At 45.2% G+C, this 22,473-nt stretch overlaps 2 protein-coding genes across 2 annotated transcripts; one reads left to right on the top strand and one right to left on the bottom strand.

The window, feature by feature from the left end:
* Positions 1-3,264: 3,264 nt before the first annotated feature.
* Positions 3,265-4,437, bottom strand: TENT5C (terminal nucleotidyltransferase 5C). The gene has a single exon (XM_054387719.1). It carries the CDS (start codon positions 4,435-4,437, stop codon positions 3,265-3,267), a length of 1,173 nt encoding a protein of 390 aa, XP_054243694.1.
* Positions 4,438-18,177: 13,740 nt separating this feature from the next.
* Positions 18,178-22,086, top strand: DUSP12 (dual specificity phosphatase 12). Its single transcript, XM_054388987.1, has 6 exons — positions 18,178-18,428; positions 18,515-18,628; positions 18,715-18,833; positions 19,779-19,875; positions 21,123-21,309; positions 21,899-22,086. Exons 1-6 carry the CDS (start codon positions 18,178-18,180, stop codon positions 22,058-22,060), a joined length of 930 nt encoding a protein of 309 aa, XP_054244962.1. The 3' UTR covers positions 22,061-22,086.
* Positions 22,087-22,473: the final 387 nt, after the last annotated feature.

The raw sequence follows: 22,473 nt of genomic DNA, 5'->3' as shown, positions 1-22,473 counted from the left end.
CAGAATCAAGCAGGCACCCTAGACTTGGCCCACGGTCATTACTAGCTTTAACCTGGCATTCATTCTCATGTTACTCCTTGTTACAGAGGCCACTATAAATCTGAACTCAAACCAACTTGTACACATCAAAATTAAGCTGCTGTCACATGCAACATCAGCATGTTGCTGCTAGGACAACTTAAAACAGAAGGGGGTAGACTGCTTGCAACAATGAAAAACAAGCTACCAAGTATTCCAACTCTAAGTGCCAAACCAGAATTGTTTGAAGGCAAACTATCCCACCAATCCCTTACACAGTAGGGCCAATGCAGAAGGTAGTGTGCAGCTTTAGCATGCAGTTTAACTATGCAAGAGCTTGACATCCAGGCTATAATATTGAGATTTCCAATACACTAGAGCAATTTAACAACCAGGCAGGGCACACAGCAGTACTGCAAAGCTTAAACCCACCAAGTCAGCTGTTCAGAGAACAGTCATTCAACGTAAAGCTTCCTCAGAGGCCTGAGCAATGTTACACCAGCAAAACCACAATCTTTATGGCAGGAGGCTTAAACTCTCCATAGTTCTATCTCAGTAGGAATACATTAGAGCCTTCCATCTAATACTTTCCTTTTTCAACAGAGGCACCTGGCTTGATGTTCAGCAGACAAAGCATACAAAGACTAGTAAAATGTAAGCTTGTCAGTTTCAAGCTTGCAAAGACTTCTCCTGAGCATCTGACCACTTCTTCCACAGGAGCTTATCCACAGGAACAGTTTCTAAAGACCAGCCATAGGATTGCACAAGACAGATGCTCAAGTCTGAGCTATTTGACATGCAAATAATGCACATCCCTCTAGGCACTGGTTCACTTCTGCAATGGGTAGAACTGGGTTGGCTTTTAAAACAGCTACTTAAGAGACAATTGTAATTACAAACTCTTAAGAAAAGATTTCCTTCTTTCTAGCGGACACTCTGCACTACGCCAAGTATTGCGTGCAGAAGTTATTCATGCCCAGCTTTGCATTCCAGCAGTAAGCCTGCACTAAATTTAACATCCATGACAAGGCTGGCATCATGCTAGTTTTTAAAAAGGCTTCTAAATAGTCAAAGTCTTGGGTGAGAGATGTCTTGTCTGTTAGCTATGTCAAGTCCAAACCACACTTCATAAAAAGGGCTGAGCTCACTTTCAACTTTAGCTACTTTGGCTGACTATTCTGGAAGCCTTTAATGAAAAAAGCACAACAGAAGACACCAAATCATTTTTCTATTTGCAACTGAAGTTGTTTACAAGACTGATCAAAAAAACTGAGCTAAAGCATGGTCGGCAATAGCCTTGCTTTCTACGTTTAATCACTCACTGCCTTCCTGAGCTAAACGAAGAAATCCGAACCAAAGAGTAGTCTCACTATTCTGCCAACACAGTCTTTACATAGTTAGGGTGACAGGAACCTACAATGTAACTAAGTGTTGGTCCTACAAGGAACAGGCAGTTTTTGCTGCCATTTTAGTGCTGCACTACTACCTTGAACAGCAACTATATACTGGTGTTTTGCCCAGAGAGGCTTTACCTTTTAAGCAGAAATGATTCATTTGGTCAGTCACTTTGGTTTCACAAACTTGCAGAGACAGCTAGAAGCCATAAAAAGTTTGGCAAACATGTATTAAACATTGCACCAGTATATACTAAATAGCTCTAAGATTTCCCTTTTTAGTCTACTCTGGTTAAGCAAAGGAAACTCAAGATCATTTGCTGTATGTATTTTACTACTGAAATTCAGTGAAAATTATCCAGTTAATATAGTAGTACCACTACATACATGTAAGTGGGGAAATTGTAACCTTCCACATAAGGCAAATCGGGAGTTTCAAAGCAGGAAGTTCGGCACATATTCTTTGGGAATTTCAGTCCCCCTACACCTCTAAAGGAGTGCATATTCTTCCAGAGGCTATTCTGAAAACAGGGACAGACTTTCACCAATACAACCTCTGTGGAGAGCTCTGCCTAGGGTCTATATACTTTTTCAAATGAGGGTTAACACCAGTAAGGAAGAAAAACTAGACTTTAAACACTCAAAATACCACCTCAGACAGTGACCATATGAGAGTGATAAACTAGTAAGCTCAACTTGTAAGTGCTGTCAGAAAGACAAACCTTTAGGACCTGCCTGAAGCTGTACAAGAATAAATAAATTTTTAGGATCCACCTCAGGAATTCATACCGTGGTAGGAACGCACATCATCCCGCTACTTACAGTGGCTTAGGGGAGGTTTGTGAGTTTGGTTTTTGTTCTTGTGAGTTTTTTTTTTTTCCTTTTCTTCTTGCAGTGAACCCGTGAGAAAAGTGGCATCAAACCTCAGTGTAAGAGCAGCAGTGATTTTTAAACAAGTATGCCAAAAATTGTTTTGAAAGATGCGGTCAGAAAGGTTATCTTGAGCCTGCACTTAGAGTTTTCCCATCCTAACTATTCCAACTGTGGTTCCAGTCTCTAATTTCAAGGGCTCCTCACATTAGCAAGTTTTAGGTTGTGTTTTGGTGCATGTTTAGAGATCCCAACATCCAAATTAAATTTTTGTACTCAAGACAAAAATTATCCAGCTTATGCTTTACAGGTAAACTTAATTCATGTTCAACTTCCAAGAAATTAATCTTGAACTTGAGGCAGGACCATAAATCCCTAGGTAATACAGGATACAACATTTAGGCCCCCTACAAGACAGACAATATCCAAACAGTTACCAGTCCTACACAGCCAGAAAGCAGAAGCTGCCCAAGCATGACATGAGCCCACTCTTGCACAATTAATTCAATAGAAAGTTGGCCAGCACTTGAAGTGAGGAAGTGTAGAGTAATGATGTTAAGCAATAGAAATCAGTTTTGCTGCTATTCCAGGACTGGCTTCTGCCTGGCTCAAGACATTTCACAGTCTTTCTTCTATTAACTAACCCAGTTTACTGAACACTCCACTTAAATCACACATTAATAGCCACTTCCAGAACTAGTACAGAGTTTTGTAACTACTCCATTTTGTAAATACAACATTTGGCTGCTGGTTCTTTTCTCCTAACAAAGAGGTAATAAGGCTTCTTGGCATTTGTAAAGACATACTGAAAGGTTCATAGCAGGTCATCTGGTTGCATATTCCTACTGCACACCAGAAAATGGACAGTCCAATGTAGTCATACTTCCATTAAAAAGCCTCCAACTGACAGCTATTGCTTATCTATATATACACTCAGCATTTTGGCCTTCAGTAGCCTCTATCCAACACTGAAGTGGAACAATCAGTTGCAAGGCAACCAAGTGGGGTAAGACTGGCTGTAAGACACAGGGGCACTGGCAAGGTAGTAATTGCTGAAGTTAACATCACTAACATAAGGTGCTGGCTGGTAGTAACAGGTAACATTAGTGGCATTAGGGATGATGTTTTGTTCTGCCAGGACTTTGAGGGCTAGCAGAGAAATCAAGTTGAGAGTCTGCCTTCGCTCATGTCCCATGAGACAGACTGTGCTCTCATTCACCACCCTGCGCAGAATCATGAGGTAGTCATATTTGCTCCTCTCTTCTTTGGAGAAGTGGTTCTGGAGGTAGGTCTCTAATTTGCGTTGCTGATCCAGGATGTCTGGGAAGTCTATGAAGAATCGGGAGCACATGTAGCGCTCTAATGTTTTGATCTCATCCTTATCCATGGGCCTGAAGTCTCGTACTAAGAGATTGCTATACTTCAGAAGACCACCACCTCGGATCTCTTCAGGGTTTTTGGTAGCTATCAGCTTGTTCTGGAGATGATCAAAAGCTGCTTCAAAGTCTCCATACATGCTCTCCCCAATTACAGTTGGATGGAAGTGTTCTGACATGGGGGTTTCTGAGTAGTCATAGTAACAGAGCAAGGAGTCCAATATGATTTGGAAGGAGTCCACGCTGAACTCAAACTGTCGCCGTATGCAGTCTACAAACTTCAGCTCCACATTCCTGCCATGTTTGTTGGAAAGCGATATCAAGCTCCAGCGGTCAGACTCTGTGTACACTTTGACTAGCTTCTGGATGTAGGCTTCCTTCAGTGTTACTGGACTGATTTTCAGCTTGCTTACTCCTTCCGGCAAGAAATTCAAGAGGGACCGCAACACCATATCTCGAACTAACTGAAACTCTGCCTCACTTGGAAGAGAAACTTGAAAAATGAGATCCAGATCTTTGCATCCCAGCCCATTATCTTTGACCAGGACGTGACCAGCTGCAGAGCCGTTCAGACGGACATCATGTACCACAATGCCAGCTTCACTCAGCCTACTCCGAACAGTCTGAACAATGTCCTTCAGAGTTATCTTCAGCGTTGGGAAGTTACCTCGTCCGTGAATCGGAACCACCTCTGTAAGAACCTCATGCAGACGGCTGACCTGCTCCCAGTTCAGTACACTGCATGACATGCAGTCTGTGTTACTTTGTTTGCTTGCCATCTCAAGGTTTTTCTTCTCCAAAGGAACTGTAGCATTGTGGAATAAAAAAAAAAAGTCACAATTAGTTTATGCTTCCCAGATATATTCTATACTCTACTTATCTGTTTACACACACAGACAAACTAGAAAGAAATAGTTGCATGTAAAAATAATCATCAGGAATCCTTTCACCTGAAATGATACTCAGCTCCTCTCTTGCTACAGGCAAAAAATTCTAGTTGCCATTGTCCTTTTTTTTTTGTGAGGCAGTTAAGTACTTCAGCAAATAATTGTGTCAGAGACATTATCAATGAAGATGGTAAAAACTCCACCTGAATTTACTATCTGCAGCACCAGATGTCAGAGGAGCCATAAGCACAAAGCACTTCCAAAAGTTAAGTTTTGAACTTGTTTCATTATACATAAAACTCAAACTAATTGCTCCAACTAATACAACAGCAGAAGACACTCAGATGTTAGTTTCAAGACTTAGACATCCAATCTGCTGAAAGTGCTTTCATTAGAGACAGACTCCTTCCTCTTCATAAAAGTTTCTTCCTTTCTTAACTATCCAATACACATCACTCGAAGTAGATCTTGCTCACCCAAGCAACTACAGGGCTTCTGCATCCTGGACAGAATTTCAGCTATGAAATCAAGTAACACAACTACTCCATTTGTGCTCCAGTCTTTGTAAGCAACTCTTTACTCTTCTTCAGACAATGCATAAACTACCTTTAAGAACTATTCATGCTTGCCCCAACATTTTAGGTCATTTGTAGAAGGCAAACAAGCTTTTAAGAGCTGGCATGCACTCCAATGAACAATGCACTTTAAAGACTCAAAAGTCTCACTGGCCAGACTTGGTCACACCCTTGTCTGAACTTTTTAAAGAGTCTTGTCACAGATGACCAGATCATTCTCCTGCGTTTAAGTGGCTTGTGTTTTGAAGTATACAAATACTTAAATATGTTCTGCAGTCACACCACACCAACTGGTATAAATACACTTTTCTAAGTGTTCCAGGTTCCTGTTGTGGCCAAGTGCTTCCTGAAAGTTACAGACCATGGGATGCCTCACCTTTTGCCTCAAGTACTTACTTGTGAAAGCTGAAGCTGCCAAGGTCAGACTAGTCAAAGTTAATGTACTTAACTCTTGCCTACCATAAACTCAACCACAGGGTTTCCTAACATGCATCAATATAGCGCATGGAACAATTTTCAAGCAAGAGTCAAAGAACAGCTATTATCATTTCATGGCTGTCCTCTTCCAGTTTTTAGTTTTTGAACAGCTCATTTGACCTGTCACCTTCTCTACAGAAGAAAGTAAAATCCTAGATAAAATATACAGTAAGGTAATAATGCTCCCAAGGAAGCAATTTCTGCCTTTGAGTACGATCTGCTGCATTACAAGCCCTGCAGCTGTGAATCACATCAACTCCAGCAGGCACAAAACAAACCTATGATTTGGAAGATGATTAATCCACAAGAAATCAAGGGACTCTTCAAACTCAATCCTTAAGGCTGCAATGCAACATAAACCCAAAGGCATTAAGCTTGCCAGCAGTTGTCCTCAAACACTTCAAACATAGTAAAGTACATCTGCATCTTAAAAACACTGTACTATCATTAAATTCTTCAGATCACTAAATAACACAAGAGTCTTCCATGACTTCTACCTTAAGCTTCAAGTGCTTTCATCTCTGAAAGCTTTCCCTCTCTTTCTTTTGTAGCAGCTAAGAAAACACAGACATCCCACCCAGCAACCAGAAAGGACTGGAAGCAGTGCTTCCCACCACCACACCACACACTTGGTTCTGCTTGGTGATCCTCACCTAGAAGAATAATGCACATCCCTGTCTTTGTGGCAGGAAGACAGAAGTATTTAATCTCCAGTTCAGGAGGGAATTGGATTCTCAGGCTTTCAGCCTATGAAGCCTCCCACTTCCAAACTACTCATGTTTTCCTACTCTACAAGACTTAAGTTAGTGACAACAGGATCTCATCAACTTTAAATTACTTGGGATGTTAGCAGTTTGTGTACATCATGCTTCATGTAACTATTTGGGTTGAAAAAGACCTTTAAGATAGAGTCAAACGATTATCTAACACCACCAGAGCTGATGCTAAACCATGTCCATTAGCACCACATCTCTGCATATTTTAAACACCTCCAGGGATGGGGATTCAACCACCTCTGTGGGAAGCCCATTCCAGTAAAGAGTGTTTCTTTCTAATACCAGATCTAAACCTCTTGGTGCAACTTGTGGAGGCTTCCTCTCATCCTGTCACTTGTTACTAGGCAGAAGAGACTAAAACCACCTGGCTCCAACCTCCTTCCAAGGAGTTTTAGAGAGCAAGGTGGTCTCCCCTCAGCCCCCTCTTCTTCAGGCAGAACAATCCCACTTCACAGGATGTTAGGGGTTGGAAGGGACTTCTGGAGATCTTTGAGAGCAACCTCCCTGCCAGAGCAGGACAATATAATTTAGTGCAGCTTGCACAGGAACACATCCAGATGGGTCTTGAAAGTCTCCAGAGAAGATGACTCCACAACCTCTCTGAGGAGCCTGTTTCAGTGCTCTGTGACCCTTACAGTAAAGGAGCTCTTCCTCATGTTGAGGTGGAACTTCCTGTGCTGTAGATTCCATCCATTGCCCCTTGGGCTATCACAGGGCACAAGTGAGAAGAGGCTGTCCTTTCCTTCTTGACACCCATCCCTCAAACACTCATATAAATTTATTAGATCTCCTCTCAGTCTTCTCCTGTCCAGACTAAAAAGCCCCAGGTCTCTCAGCCTTTCCTAATAAGGCACATGCTCCTGTCCCTTAACCATCCTTGTAGCCCACCTTTGGGCTCTTCTCCAGCTGATCCCTGTCCCTCTTGAACTGGGGAGCCCAGAACTGGATGCAGTTGCCCCAGCCATTCCTTACAAGACCTATTCTACAGCCTTCATTGCCCTTCTCTGAATCTACTCCAGCACCTCAACATCTTTCTTATACTGAGGTCTCCAAAACTGAGCCCAGAACTCAGTTTCACTGCCAATACTTCCCATCAAGACAGTACTTAGTATCTCAAGTCACTCGTTCAGTGAAAAGAGGAAACAGAAGTCAAGACAAGCACTGCCTGACTTCCATGACAAGTATAAGGAGTACCTGTAGCTTCACTTGGAAACTTCACTTTCTCAAACCTGAGGCAGGAGTGAGGACAATACCCCTTCACCTTCATCATGACTAAATACCTGACTCTGCTGCAGCAGCTTTAACCTTACAAAACACATAATTTGACTTGACATCTAAAAAGACATCGGTGACTGCACCTACAGCAAGCCATACCCCTGTGACACTACCGCATAACAAGTCCCCTCCAAGCCCGAAGCCCGGCTCCCGTTACCGGCCGCTTCTTGCTGGAGAGCGGAGCTGAGGCAACTCACACAGCGCACCCAAATCCTGCCGAAGTTGCAGTTCAGACGCTTTAAATTACGGCCACCGTTGCAAAAGCGTTGCCGTTGCCCTCGCCGCGAGGAGCTGCTCATGTAAGGGGGCCCACCCTGGAGCGGAGCTAACACCCGAACCCTTCCGTCCCCGGTCCCACCGCTCACCGGTCAGCTCGGCCCCCACCACGAACCCGCAACAACCGCGCCAGCCTCACACGCACACCCCGCTGTCCCGGCTCCCGCCCTTTATCGCCGCCACCGCCACGCCCGCCCCCGCCGTGAGGTAACCGCGGGGCGGGGCGTGAGGCGGTGGCAACGGCAATGGTTATGGTGGTGGAGCTGGCTGCCGTCACCAGCCTCCTCTTCGTCAAGCCGTCCTGCTGTGGGGGCTGGTTTAGCTGGCGATTCAGGCCGCCGGGTAGCCCGGGGCGGTGGGGGTGCTGGAAGAGGGTGAGGGTGATCGTGCTCGAGCTCCCGTCGCTTCTGAGGTGTGTCCTGGAGCACAGCCCCCTGTTACTTCGCGGGGGCGGCGAGGGGCGGCCGACATCGCAGTCTGCACTTGTCTGCCCCTGCTTAAGCAGACTGAAATACAACCTCTTCTACCAAAAAAGGCTGAGAGAGTTGGAGCTGTTCAGCTTGGAGAACAGCCTGATAAGTTACGAGCCAGCAATGTGTCCAGGTGGCCAAAGAAGGCAAACAGCATCCTGGCCTGTATCAGGAACAGTATGACCAGCAGGACCAGGGAAAGGATTGTCCCCCTGTACTTGGCACTGGTGTAGCCACACTTTGAGTCCTGGGTTCAGTTTTGGGGCCCTACAAGAAAGACATTGAGCTGCTGGAGAATGTCCAGAGAAGGGCAAGGAAGCTGGTGAAAGGTCTGGGGAACAGGTTTGGTGAGGAGCATCTGAGGGAACTGGGGTTGTTTAGCTGAGAGAAAAGGAGGCTGAAGGGAGACCTTTTCACTCCTTACAATTACCTGAAAGGAGGTTGTAGTGAGGTGGGGGTCAGTCTCTTCTGCCTAATAACAAGTGATAAGATGAGAGGAAATGGCTTCAAGTTGCACCAAGGGAGGTTTAGATTGGCTATTAGAAGAAACTTCTTGACTGAGAGTGTTCCCGAACACTGGAACAGACTTCCTAGAGAGGTGGTTGAATCCCCATCTCTGGAAGTGTTTAAAATATGCAGAGATGTGATGCTGAGGAACATTGTTTAGCACCAGCCTGGGTACTGTTAGATAATGGTTGAAATTGATGACCTTAAAGATCTTTTCCATCCAAAATGATTCAAGGATTGTATGATTCTAAGAGAAGTCTTTGGGGAGACCTTACTGCATTCTCTCAGTACTTATGAAATGCCTTATAAGAAGGATGGGGACAATCTTTTTAGCAGGGCCTGTTGTGACAGGACATGGGGTGATGGTTTTCAACTAAAAGAGGGTATATTTAGATAAGATATAAGGAAGAAATTTTTTATAGTGGGAGTGGTGCCCAGAGAGGTGGTAGATGCCCCATCCCTTGCAACATTTCAGGTCAGGTTAGACTGGGCTCTGAGCAACATGATCTAGTTGAAGATGTTTCTACTCACTGCAGAGGGGCGAACTATCTGACTTTTAAAGGTTCCTTCCAACACATAACATTCTATGATTCTATGGCTTTCCCCAGGGTATTTTGTCCTGGGCAGAACAATTGTGAACTTCGATCCAAAATGTCACCACTTCTCTACTAGGGTACCACATCAGAAATGGGAAGACTAGGAATTAATACAAAATCCACAAGGTTGTGCTCACAAGGACTTAGCAAAAATCTTGAAACAATGTGCTACCTAAAACCTCAGCTGATGATCTCTGGTATGCAATGGAGCCATGGAAGTGGATAGAAGTGTTAGGAAGCAATTAATAGCTTGGGAAATACAGAAGAATAAAAATTGGCTGGCATTTAATAGTACATGGTGCAAGACCATGTGCTGTGAGGGTAAAAGCTATGATTTATGCTGTAAACCCTCAACAGGAAAAGAGAGAAAGAACCTGGGGTATTTGTCTTTTGCAGAATTATCAACTCTCAGTAGAGGGGGGAAAATGTAAAACTTACTCTAGCACAGGCCAGTTGCCATGTTTCTAGTGGAGTTAGAAAAGTCTTTAGAAAGTATCAGGGGAAAAAAAACTGACATATTTATTACAATGTTTGGTCATATGGCGTCAAAGATACATTAAAACCTGCACACACAAAGAGAAGAGCTGACCTTGTAAGAGAAAAGTGAGAAAGTCCTGTTGGCCAAGCAAGCACAAACAGACTTGCCTTGTTTCACCAACAAAGCTAAAGCTGAGCACAAATATAGAGTGGATTGCTTTATTTATTTATCTCTTTATTTATTTTTCTCTGACAGCTCATTATTAGGATAAATAACAGGAATTAAAACATATTTTAATTTAAGGATAACATTGACACAAGAATCAGATTCAAGGCAAATTACCATGTTTTTGTCTAATGAGGTAATCATGAATTCAGAGCATCACAGGAAAGAGGGAGGGAAATACAATTACCTTATTTCAAGATAGAGATATAAAAGACAAAGTATAATATGATTGTGGTGGTATGGAATTGAATGTAAAGATTCAGATCTCTCTCAACAGATTTTTGACGTGTTTCGAAAAGAAGAAAGAGAAACACGGAACTCAAAAGGAAGTAGTAGCAGAAATGACAGAGGCATAAAACAACCAATAAGGAAATGTCACCTTTGGAGGTTAAAATTGTAAACGGTCTTGCCTTCATAAGAGTACTTCCTCAGCAATATGCCTCAAAATAGTAGTCTTGTGATAATAACTTTGGATGGTATATTTTCTGTTGCCCCAAGGACAAACAGCATTTAAATTAAATGTTGACAAATATTTTCTATTTGTAATATTAATTTGATACCAATAATGGCAAAAATAAGCTGCAACATGTACTGCTGTTACAGATGTTAAATGGAAGGTTCACACTTTACATTTGTTTACAAATTCTTGCTGCACAAAAATGTTTGTCAAAACAAAGGTATTTGAACTCTGTCTTAAAGATCAGATAACTGAAGTGTGTTCTGCCTCCTCTGACTTTCAGACTTTGAGTGCTTGTCAGGGGAAGTGCAGCACTTTCTGCAGTGAGTTTAGACCTCCTTTCAATACATTATTGGTCCTCCAGAAGGGGTTCCTGGGATGGGATTTGAAAATGCCATTTACATCCTGCTGGACCAGACTCCTGGGTAGGTTTCAGGAATAATGAGAAATGCATCTCTGAGTAATGTATGGCTAGGAGAATGAGCTCACTCACCCCTGATGAGAGCCAGCCTTCTGCTATGCACCTGCCTGTGTCTGCACAGTGAGTTACTGTGCCAGAAGGATAGAGAATGTGGAAACACACAGCCTACTGGCAAGACAAGGGATTCAGAAGTGTGGGTTAGTGCTTGGGTGCTGTGGCTGCTGGAGTGGCTCTGACATGGGCCCAGACCCAGGGCCAGGGTACAGTCTTAACATTTAACCTTTATTTAGGAGTGGCTTTGTCACTGTCATCTGTAATGCTGAGTCTAGGGAGAAGTAACAGATGAACCTAATCTTTGCAAGCTTTCCTTTCTGCAAGAGTAACTGGGAATCAGACAAATTCCTGCTGAGAGGTGGCAGTCACAGTCCCCCTCTGCCCTTGGACAACACCATCTTGCCCTCCACAGCCACTCCATCCTTCATCTCTTGCTGTGTCCCCAACACCTCCTCTCAGCTACAGAACCTCCTCTCCAGTCCTGTGGTGCACCCTCCTTCAGGATACACACTGTGGGACCTGTTTCAAAGGTTTTTCAAAGAGAGTATGGAGAAGGAAGGAGGACCAATTGACTCCTGGGATGGCAGCATGACAGCAGGAGAAAACAGTCTGGGAGATGCCAAAACAGAGGCAAGTACAGGGTTTTATGAACACAGTGCAACTTACTCATTTTAATCCAGTAAATAGGGCAGTAAATTTGGCAGAAGAAACACACTTAAAAACTTGTAAGTCAGCTCAGTGACCTGGCACTGTCAATTTAGCTTCCTTACATGATGCATTGCTGAATGTAACATGTCATTATAAATCTTGGTTGCTAGAGCTGTTTAAGCCATAAAGGAAAGGAGAGTTATTAATAGCCAGTAGTAGTAGCTGTCATGTTTCATTCTGTAATTGAGCATCAAATCTATTGCTGGGAAGCTTCTTTTTTGTCTGACACGTGGTGTAACTGCATGTCTGCAGATGCTGAGAATGTGGAGACAGGTAGGACCATCCCACTCACATGGGACTATGGTGAAATCCTCCTGCAGAGTACCAAGAGTGAGCTCCTTTCTCTGTTTCTGGCTGCCTTGACAAACCTTGAGATGCAGCAATCCTTCCTCCAGATGCAGGGATAAAAGTAGAGACACAAAGCCCAATATAGACATACAGAGTGTACTAATGCAGGGAACAGCACTCTTTCAGAAATATTGAAGTTAAATGTGCTGCTAGAAGCACAGCAACAGCTGGGAAGTTCCTGCTCCAAGGGATGAGATGATACCATGGAGGGCTTCACAGCTGCCACCAAGCTGCGAGTTCAGCAAAATCCAAGAGGGACATTCCTCCAAGAGGCAAGCAATGCTGCCAGGCCCCACCACCAGCAGTACCCCTGCAAAGTGAGAGCTCCAAGCTCCTGCTGTGTTTAGACAGGAGGAGGATATATAAATCCAGAGTTGTTGTCTTTCACAAATGTCTTTTTGAAGATGTCATTAGCCCTTCCATCTGTTGCTGCATGCCACCTCTGCCAGTTTGAACTGTGGGCTGCAAACCCTTCTCACAAACATTTTGATGTATGTGCCCCACACTGCTTAAAATCCTGAAAAGAACAGAGCCACTCGAATTTGTGACAAAGTACCCAGGCCAAATTCTTCCAGTAAGGAAGAGGTGGTTACACCTTTGCTCACACTGCCGGCACTTTTGCTTCCGCAGCAGGAGACTCAGATTTGCTGATCTAGTTGTGCCATGAGGCTCCAGAGCAGGCACCCCAGGGAAGCCCAGCATTTTCTTTTCCCTTACAAAGTAGCAGGGTAGACACATGCTGAGATGGAATGCACTTGCTGGAATGAGTGGGCAGTAGTCTGTCATCTGACTTGTTTTTTCCTTGCACCTGAGCTCACCCCAGCTGCTTAATTAGTCACAGGGTTTCCTGGAACTTGAAGAAGAATGAACTGTCAAAAATTTGTGGTGGTGCAGGAGAAGACAAAAGCTGGTGGGGGAATGCAGAGGTGGGGGAAAAACAAGGGTTTGCAAGTAAAACTGAAAAAAATATTTCCTCTAATTTTGGACTTGTGAGTAAACTGAGGACACATTGCCTCAGGCTGCAGCTGGCAAACTCACAAAACACAGGTACAGAGAAACAGCAAGGTTGTTTCAGGAGTGCAGCCTGGGTTGTTTGAAGCTCTTAGGTCCTGCAGCACAGATTTTGTTCTTTCCCTCGCTCCAAGTTTTCTCTTTGAAATGACATGTTTTTCACATTCCCTTGTCACCCATATCTCTAGGAACCAGTGTAGAGGATTGTAGTGGTCACATCACAACTGAACTGACCCCTTTAGGAGTCTGCATCTGCAAGCTCTGTCTCTTTACTTTGCCACTGCTTTTAGTTGCTGACAGTATAGCTTGCCCCTGCAAATTCACAGATTTGAAGATTAACCTGTTAGTGCTCATAGAATCATAGAATCATTTTGGTTGGAAAAGACCTTTAAGATCATCGAGTCCAACCATTCTTTAACTCTACCAGGTCTGCTGGTAAACCATGACCTTCAGCACCACATCTCTGTGTATTTTAAACACCAACATGGATGGGGATTCAACCATCACTCTCAGGAGGCCATTTCCTCTCCTCCTATCACTTGTTATTACGGAGAAGAGACTGATACCCACCTGACTACAGCCTCCTTTTTAGCCAGTTGTAGCAAATGAGAAGGTCTCACCTCAGCCTTCTTTTCTCCAGACGAGAAAAGTCCAGTCCCCTCAGCTGCTCCTCAGAAGACCTGTTCCCCAGACTGTTCACCAGCTTCATTTTCTTTCTCTGGACCCACTCCAGCCTCTCAGTGTCTTTCTTGTAGTGAGGGCCCCAAAACTGAACACAGTAGTCAAGGTGTGGCCTCACCAGTGCTGAGTACAGGGGGAGAATCCCTTCCCTGATCCTGCTGGTCACACTATTCCTGGTACAAGCCAGAATGCTTCCTGGATAATATAATCCTGCCGTAAAACAAATCGCACCTTCAATAACTTGCACTTTCCTGCAGATTTTCTTCAGATAGCTCAAGAGATGGATAATATAGACCTTCACCATGGTACTTTGCTGCAATTATCTGCTTTCACAGTTAGAGGTCCTTACACAACTTGACTTGGTTTTAATTTCCACTTGTCTTTCTTTTCAGTATGCTATTTTTCCCTGCTAGATTCACAGAATCCCAGAATGTTAGGGGCTGGAAAGGACCTCAAAAGATCATCCAGTCCAAGCCCCTTGCCAGAGCAGGATCACCTGTGCCAGATCATACAGGAATGCATCCAGATGGGTCTTGAATATCTCCAGAGAGAGAGACTCCACAACCCACTCTGGGCAGCCAGTTCCAGTGTTCTGCTACCCTCACAGTGAAAAAAGTTGTCCTCATCTTTAGGAACTTCCTATGCCTCAATTTCCACCCATTTCCTCTTGTTCTGTCATTGGGCATCACTAAGAAGAGCCTGCCTCCATCCTCTTGGCACTCACCCTTTACATATCTATAAACATTAATGGTACTACAAAGTTGTCTAAATTCTTCAATGGTTTTTCAGTGCACCTTTTATTTCTAGCTGGTCACAATGGCAACTGGAAAAGGAGGGTTTGGATAGACAATGCACTTATGTAGCTTAAAATAATATAAATGAAAGCTGTCAGATATTCCCCATCCTCAGATACACTAGTCACCTTCTTTCCTTTGGGTCAGGTGTATGTGATTTCAAATTAACTCTTGGGGATTTTCGTTAGGCTGAAGCAAACTGTCAGCCAGGCCACCACAATCACACAGCCACCAGGGTAAGCACAGAAGGTGAGGCAGGACGACAGAATCACAGAATGGTAGGGGTTGGAAGTGGTCCAGAGGTCATCCCATCCAACCCCTCTGCTAAAGCAGGTTTTCCTTGATCAGGCTGCACAGGAACACATCCAGGTGGGTTTTGAAGGTCTCTAGGATGACAGCAAACTTCAAGATGTGGTGGGATGGCAGTCCCAGAAGCCTTCGGACTCATCTCCACTACAAAGAATGGTCTTGGTCTGGTCAGTAGGCCACCAGCACTGCATAGAAACTCTGTAACTGCTGTCCCACTGTCCATGTCCCAGCGAGGCTGACAACTTGTGAGGAAGCCCTTGAAGAGTACACAGATATCCCCAGTAGGATCCATGCAGTGGCCCATCTCTTCTGCAGCATGACAGCTGCTCCTCAGTACAACAGCTCCCTCTGCCTCTCATGAAGGAAGGGGATAACAATCTCCCTTCACCCCAACAGGTCTGAGGTAACAGCCAGTCTCACCTCCTCTGTGGCCAGCCAGCATCCTGTAAGGATCTAAGAGTCCCTTACAGATGATTTTTGCAAGTTTTATCTACAGCTGTCTCATATAGAACTGCACTACCACAGTCCTCCCAGTGACAGAAATCAGGAGTTTCAGGCTCTTTTGTCACATAGACAGGATGTAGGATAAGGTTACAAGTCCTACATGAGGAGATAGCTATACTCTATGGTCTCCCCTATGCGTTGTCTTCTCAAGGCTGAACAAACTCAGTTCTCTCAGCCTTCCTTCATATAAGTCTTCCTCTAATCATTCTTGTGGCACTTCTCTGGACCCTTTCTAGCCTGTCCACATCCTTCTTGTATAGCAGAGACCAAAACTCTACACAGTACTCAAGGTGCGGCCTAACCAGCACTGAATAGAGTGGGAAACTTACATATTTATCCCTGTTTGTTGTACCTTCATTAATGCAGCTCAGCATCCTGTTGGCTTTCTTTGCCACTGCAACACACAGTTCACTCATGCTGAGCCTTTTGTCCACCAAGACCCCCAGGTCTCTCTCCACAGTGCTGCTCTCAGGCCAGGTGGGTCCCAGTCTGAACTGCATTCTTGGGTTATGTGTTCAGAGGTGCAACCCAACACTTGGCCTCATTAAATTTCATACAGTTCTTCCTTGCCCTCGACCAGCCTGTCAAGATCTTCCTGGAGGGTGGCTGTCCCTGTTGGGGTGTCAGCTTCCCTGCTTATTTTTGTGTCATCAGCAATCTTCATCAGGGTACTCTTAATTCCAATATCTTAAATAATTAATGAAGATATTAAAGAGCATTGGGCCCAATATCAATCCCTGGGGGACCCCACTAGTGACAGGTTCCCAGTCTGAGAAAGAGCTACTACCACCCTTCGCGTATGGCCTGTCAGCCAGTTCCTCACCCACTGCACAGACCGCTTGTCTAGTTTCTCAAGGAAGAGGCTGTGGGACATCATGTCAAAAGCCTTGCAGAGATCGAGACAGACAATATGCACCACTCACCCTGTATCAACTGAGCGTGCCTCCTTGTCATAGAAGACAGTTAGGTTTGTCATGCATGACTTGCCCCTGGTAAATCCATGTTGGCTTTTCCCTATCATCTTCTTCATTGACTTGTAATAATCCCCAGGAGGATACGCATCATAACTTTCCCAGGGAGTGACATTAGGCTAATGGGTCTATAATTACCTGGGTCCTCCTTGGAACCTGTTTTGTAGAGAGGGGTGACATTAGCTTTCTTCCAGTCTTCAGGCACATCTCCCAACCTCCACAATTTCTCATATATTAAGGAGAGCAGCCTCCTGAATGACATCAGCGAGTTCTGTTAACACCCTTGGGTGGACAGTATCTGGGCCTATTGATTTATACAGATCAAGCTCTTGTACTATTTGACATACCAAGTCTTCCTTCACTGATGGCAAGTCATGTCCATATCAGTTTGGATTTTTGTTCCCGTGACCTGTGACCCAAGTGTGCTGGTAAAGACAGAGGTGAAGAAGGTGCTGAGGACCTCTGCCTTTTCAGTGTTGTTGGTGACTCGACCTCTTTAATAGTGGGCCAGTACTCCCTCCTGTTTTGTCAATGCAAAACACAAACCCAGCAGCAAATGGGGGACTCAAACCCACAAAATTAATTAAAGCATTAATGGGATTTTAATGACAACCTATTGGGAGATTCTTTAATGATATATTTGGTTTCTGAAGATCTGTAAGAAGACAGGACACAGAGCCAGGAGATCCCTTGATTTTAAAAAGGATGAGGTGAGACAGACACATGAGAACACAGGGAGAACTACAAAGAAGGACATTGAAGTTCTGGAGCAGGGTCCAGAGAAGGGCAACAAAACTAGAGAGATGTCTGGAGAAGAAGTCTTATGAGGAGCTGAGGGAACTGGGATTGTTTAGTCAGAAGAAAAGGACACTGAGGGGAGACCTTCTCACTCTCTACAAGTCCCTGAAAAGAGGCTGGAGCCAGGTGGGTGTTGGTCATTTCTCTGTATTAACAAGTGGCAGGATTAAACACCTGCAAATTGCACCAGGAGAAATTTATACTGGATATTAAGAAGAATTTATTTACTGAAAGAATGGTCAAGCATTTGAACAGGCTCCACAGGGAGGCAGTGGAGCCACCATCCCTGAAAGCGTTCAAAAAAACCCATGTAGACATGTCACTTGGGGGCATGGTTTAATGGACATGGTGGTATTGGGTTGACAATTGGATTTGATGATTTTAGACGTTCTTTCCAACCTTTATAATTCTATGAATTATGCCAGTACTCTCAAGACGTGTGAGGATTATTATGTTAATTATTACCTAAATACCGGAAAGGGAATAAGAACGTAGTCCCGTGAGCTCAGTTCCAAGGTTTCTTGTACCTGCCAAGGCTGTCGGCCTGCAATGTTTCCCAGCGGGGCCTTTCAACGCCATTATGGCTGCAGACATCGCGGAGCTGCCCACAGGTGGATCCCGGCGCCTACTGCCCGCCCGAGACGGCTCCTGGCTGTCCCCTGCCGGCGGAGCCGGGTTCGGGTCCGCGGACAACTGAGAAAAGCCGGATCCGGCGTGCCACCGTCCGGCGACAACGCGCGCCCCACCGTCTCCATGGCAACAGCCCTCCCATGGCGCCCTCGGCACCCGCGCCATGCCGAGGCCCGGCGCCATGTTGGGAGTGGCTGCCTCTGCCCCGCCATGTTGGGAGTGGCAGTGAGCTGCCCAGTCGCAGTGGGCCCGGCAGCCATGTCGGCAGTACTGAGTGGTGGGGGCGGCGGTATGGTAGCGGTGCTACCGGGGCTCTACATTGGCGGTGCGGAGTCGTGTTCGTCCCCGGAATCGCTGACGGCGGCGGGGGTGGTGGCGGTGCTGACGGTAGACGCAGAGAAGGCGCCGGTGGTCCCGGGGGTGCGGGCAATGCACGTTCGGGCGCTGGACGAGCCCGGCGCTGACCTGCTGAGCCACCTGGATGACTGCGCCGCCTTCATCGGCGCGGCGCGGGCGGGCGGCGGTGCCGTACTAGTGCGCTGGTGAGGGCCCGGGCGGTGAGGGCGTGAGGGGCTGGCCCCTAGGGCGGCTCTCCTCACGGCTCGCCTGGCCTGTCCTTGTCTCGCAGTCAGGCCGGGGTGAGCCGCAGCGTGGCTGTGGTGACCGCCTACCTCATGAAGACCGAGGGACTCGGCTGGGAGCAGGCGTATGCCGCCGTCAGAGCTGCCAAACCCGATGTCGAGTGGGTGTCTGGCCCCCAGCCCTTGTCTCCCGTTTCCCTCCCGCCCGGCGCCCCCTCACCCCATTCTCCTCTCGCCCCCGGCGCAGGGTGAACCCGGGTTTCCAGGGGCAGCTGAAGCTCTACGAGGCCATGGGCTGCGCCGTGGACAGCAGCAGCGCCGTCTACAAGCGGTATCGGTTGCAGATGCTGACGGAGAAGTGCCCCGGTGAGTGGCGGCGTCGAGCTGGGCTCTGGGAGCATCAACCTTGAACCAAGGTGGTTGTTCGGAGTGAAGCCTGGGGCAGTCTTCCAAATGAATAAAATTAATACAGAGGGCCATGTCAGAGGTGGTTGACTTTGAGTATTGCCCTCAAAGCAGCCGCGCCTCGAGTTGGCAAGGCAAACATTCACATCGTACTGGCCTCAAAGAATTCTAGCTCATCAGTGGGGGTGAAAATGTGGCTTTGAGAGATATGCGAGAAATAAGGTATGTAAGGAATTGTGCTCTTTAGCAAAATCCAGAAATGGTAAAGGCCAATTTGTTATGTTTCCTGATTTGTATGTACCTGGCTAAGCAACCTTGAACGTCCTCTTAAAAGAAGTCTATGAATTTAAAAGGTAAATGTAAAAACGGAGATGAAGTAGAAATCAAGATATGAAGTAAACTTTTGCAGTTTAATTTGTAAGGGTAACTATAGCAGGTAAATGTGCATACGAGTAACTTAAAATAATAATCATAAGCTTTGCAAGATTCCAGGGTTGCAATTTCAGCATGACAGTGTTGTCTTCCTTCATATGTCCTTCTTAGGAGTACCCATTTGTAAGCTGACTTTCTGTATTGTGTGCACTATAAGATTGGCAGAAGCGTTCTAACTCGTCCTCAGCCTTTACTTTCTGTTCAAGTAAGAACATAAAGCAAAATGCAACCGTTTTACCATTGTTAAGGCCAGAGTCTAGATCTCAGTTACTTGCATTAAGTGAATCCCAATCTTAGGTGTGGTGGGATGAAGCTCTTTAATTTTTAGCTTATTTAATGGAATTAGTGAGTGGATAAACAAATGTAAAGAAGGTGGCTTCTGCATGCCATGATTGGGGAAGTGCTATTGTGTCCCACAGAAGTGCAGGATGGCTGCATGATCTGATTTACACCTTCATATTGAACCCTCTGCAGAACTTCAAGACTTGCCCCGAGAAGTCTTTGCTGTTGATCCAAACAATATATGTCAAACTCCGAACACAGAGGTTCTCTACAGATGCAGGAAGTGCAGGTATTGGGCCTTCTATGTTTCTCCATAAAAAGTAATTTTGAAATTGACTCCAGAGGAACATACTCTCTGTAAATCAGTGGGCCTGTCATTATAATGAGGACAGGGATGAGCTCTTGCTTAAGTTTCCTTACCATGTGTGCCACAAAAAATGAGACAAAAATCTCTTTTGAAATACATAACTTTGTTCCTTGGAGTTGTTCAGCGTTTATGCAGTCTCACCTACCTTGTTCTGCAGGCACTTGGCTCAATGAAATTGCTTAGTCACCTTGTACTCGGGACTGAAGAGGTTGCACCTTGAGTACTGGGTTCAGGTTTGGGGCTCTCACTACAAGAAAGACATATACGTGCTGGAGCAGGTTCAGAAAAGGGCAACAAAGTTGGTGAAGAGTGTGGAGAAGAGGTCTTTTGAGGAGTGGCTGAGAGAACTGGGGTTGTTTTAGTCTGGACAAAAAGAAGCTGAGGGGAGACCTTACTCTCTACAACTCTCTGAAAGGAGGTTGGAGCCAGGTGGGGTCAGTCTCTTCTCCCCATTAACAAATGATAAGATGAAAAAAATAGGCCTCGAGTTGCACCAGGGGAGGTTTAGGTTGGATATTAGAAGAAACCTCTTCATTGAAAGGGTTCTCAAACACTGGAACAGGCTCCCCTGGGAGGTGGTTGAATTCCCATCCCTGGAGGTGTTTCAAAGAGGCAGAGATGTGGTACTGAGGGACATGGATTAGTACCAGACTTGGTAGAGTTAGATAGTGGTTGGAGTTGATGATCTTCAAGGTCTTTTCCAACAAAAAGGGTTCTAAATCATAACTACTAGTTTGCTTTTGACAGTCTGTTTCTCTAGAAGAAAATTCTGGTAGATCTCTTGATGTTTGCTGTATTTTAACTACCTTTTATAGATCGCTTAAAGTGAAATTGGATCATCCTGCTGTTTCCTAGGTGTAGGTTTCCACAAACATGTGAGCATAAAGTTTTAGTAGGCAGGAGCTGCTTAGAAATAGATTCATATAAAAGACATCATGCAACCGTGGGAAAGAGCCAAATACCACACAGATCACTTGGTTTGTTAAGAAGCAGCCATGAATGGAGTCAGTGCTGCTGACAAATACTAAATAAAGGAAATGTAGAATTTGTAATCCTGCTTAATTTCAATGGGTCTACGTTCCTATTCTTCGTTGGTCTGTAGGTTTCCCCAGTTAAAAAAAAATAACTCTTTTTCCTTACTTTTTTCCTCACTTTGTTGTGGAGGACAGGCGTGCTCTGTTCCGTAGCTCCAGCATTCTGTCCCACATGGAAGGAAGTGGACCAACAGCCTTTGCCCACAAGAGGGTAACGGACTCTGCCCAGCTTTGTGGAGATGGCCGCGAAAAGTGCACCTCTTACTTTACTGAGCCTGTGCAGTGGATGGAGCCTGCGTTGCTCGGAGTAATGGAAGGACAGGTGAAGGGGAGCGTCTGCTTCATTTTTTGGATGTTTTCTTGTCATTGTTTGGTTTGGTTTTTTTGCAAAGGCAGACTTTTTGTTTCCTCATGCAAAACTCCTGCACATGGACCTAGGCCTCCCAGCCTTTCTGGTGTGAAGTTTTCAGCTTAAGAACATATTCTTAAATGTAAAAGATCCTTTTATAAGGAAATTAGCTGGTCACCTTGTTTGACTGAGAATGCTAGCCCAGGTGTTGGACAGGGGTTATCTGCGCTGTCCCAGGGGCAGGACTGTTTGTGGGATTTACAAAACCTGTTGCAGTGTCGGGTTGGCTGAAGCTTTCTACAGACTGGCACTAGAACCACACTGGGTTTGAGCATCTGCCTTTCTACCCCCTCCTTTCTGCCAGTATAGCTGTCTGCAACACTGCAGGCTTAAACATCCATGCTAGTTCAGCTTTTCTTGCCTGTTTCTCAGCCTGTTTTTCTTCTGTGAAGCACTGCAAGAGAGGGAACTGGTTTGGCACAGGTTACTACTGTCTAATGTGCCATAGAAATACATTTTAAATAGAACTACACCTGTGCAACTGAGTTGTTTTTTCTTGCAGCTTCTGTGTCCCAAATGCGCATCAAAGCTGGGCTCCTTTAGCTGGCGGGGTGATCAGTGTTCCTGTGGCCGCTGGGTGACACCTGCCTTCCAGATCCACAAAAGTCGAGTGGATGAAGTGAGGACACTACCAGTTGGTAACTTCCAAACTGCCAAGACCTGAACTTGTCACTGCCCTCAGTGGGATTCTTAACGCCTGCAGAAAACTGCTGGCTAGTCTGCAATTGCCAGGAGTGAGCTTGTGACTTAAACCCCTTTGTTATGTGGTAGGATTACTTTAAACATCTGCTTGCTGTATCTCTAATATTTATAAAACACAAAACATTCCCTTTAAAGAGTGGTCAAACAGCATACAAAAATGACTGAATGTGGTGGTTTTAGTGTATTTTCACTTCATGTGCTGCTATTTACAGGTCTCAACTCCCCTTTTAAAAAGAATGCCAATGTGTTACTTTCAGGCTGCACCAGCACTGCTGCTTATCTTCAGGATCCAGGAGTTCTAATAGATTCATTTGACACAACACATCTGAGATTTCAGGAGGTATACTCCCAGAATATGAGTTAAACAGCAGGGAA

Source organism: Indicator indicator, chromosome 1 (assembly GCF_027791375.1).
Source record: "Indicator indicator isolate 239-I01 chromosome 1, UM_Iind_1.1, whole genome shotgun sequence".
In the NCBI taxonomy this organism is placed as follows: domain Eukaryota; kingdom Metazoa; phylum Chordata; class Aves; order Piciformes; family Indicatoridae; genus Indicator; species Indicator indicator.
The sequence above is the reverse complement of the archived record's forward strand: the minus strand, read 5'-3'. Positions and strand labels throughout refer to the sequence as shown.

Coding starts and splice junctions, on each gene's coding strand:
- TENT5C (XM_054387719.1), bottom strand. CDS start 4,437: ATGGCAAGCAAACAAAGTAACACAGACTGCATGTCATGCAGTGTACTG.
- DUSP12 (XM_054388987.1), top strand. CDS start 18,178: ATGGTAGCGGTGCTACCGGGGCTCTACATTGGCGGTGCGGAGTCGTGT. Junction 19,876..21,122: donor TACAGATGCAGGAAGTGCAG/GTATTGGGCCTT, acceptor TGTGGAGGACAG/GCGTGCTCTGTTCCGTAGCT. Junction 21,310..21,898: donor TCGGAGTAATGGAAGGACAG/GTGAAGGGGAGC, acceptor TTTTTCTTGCAG/CTTCTGTGTCCCAAATGCGC.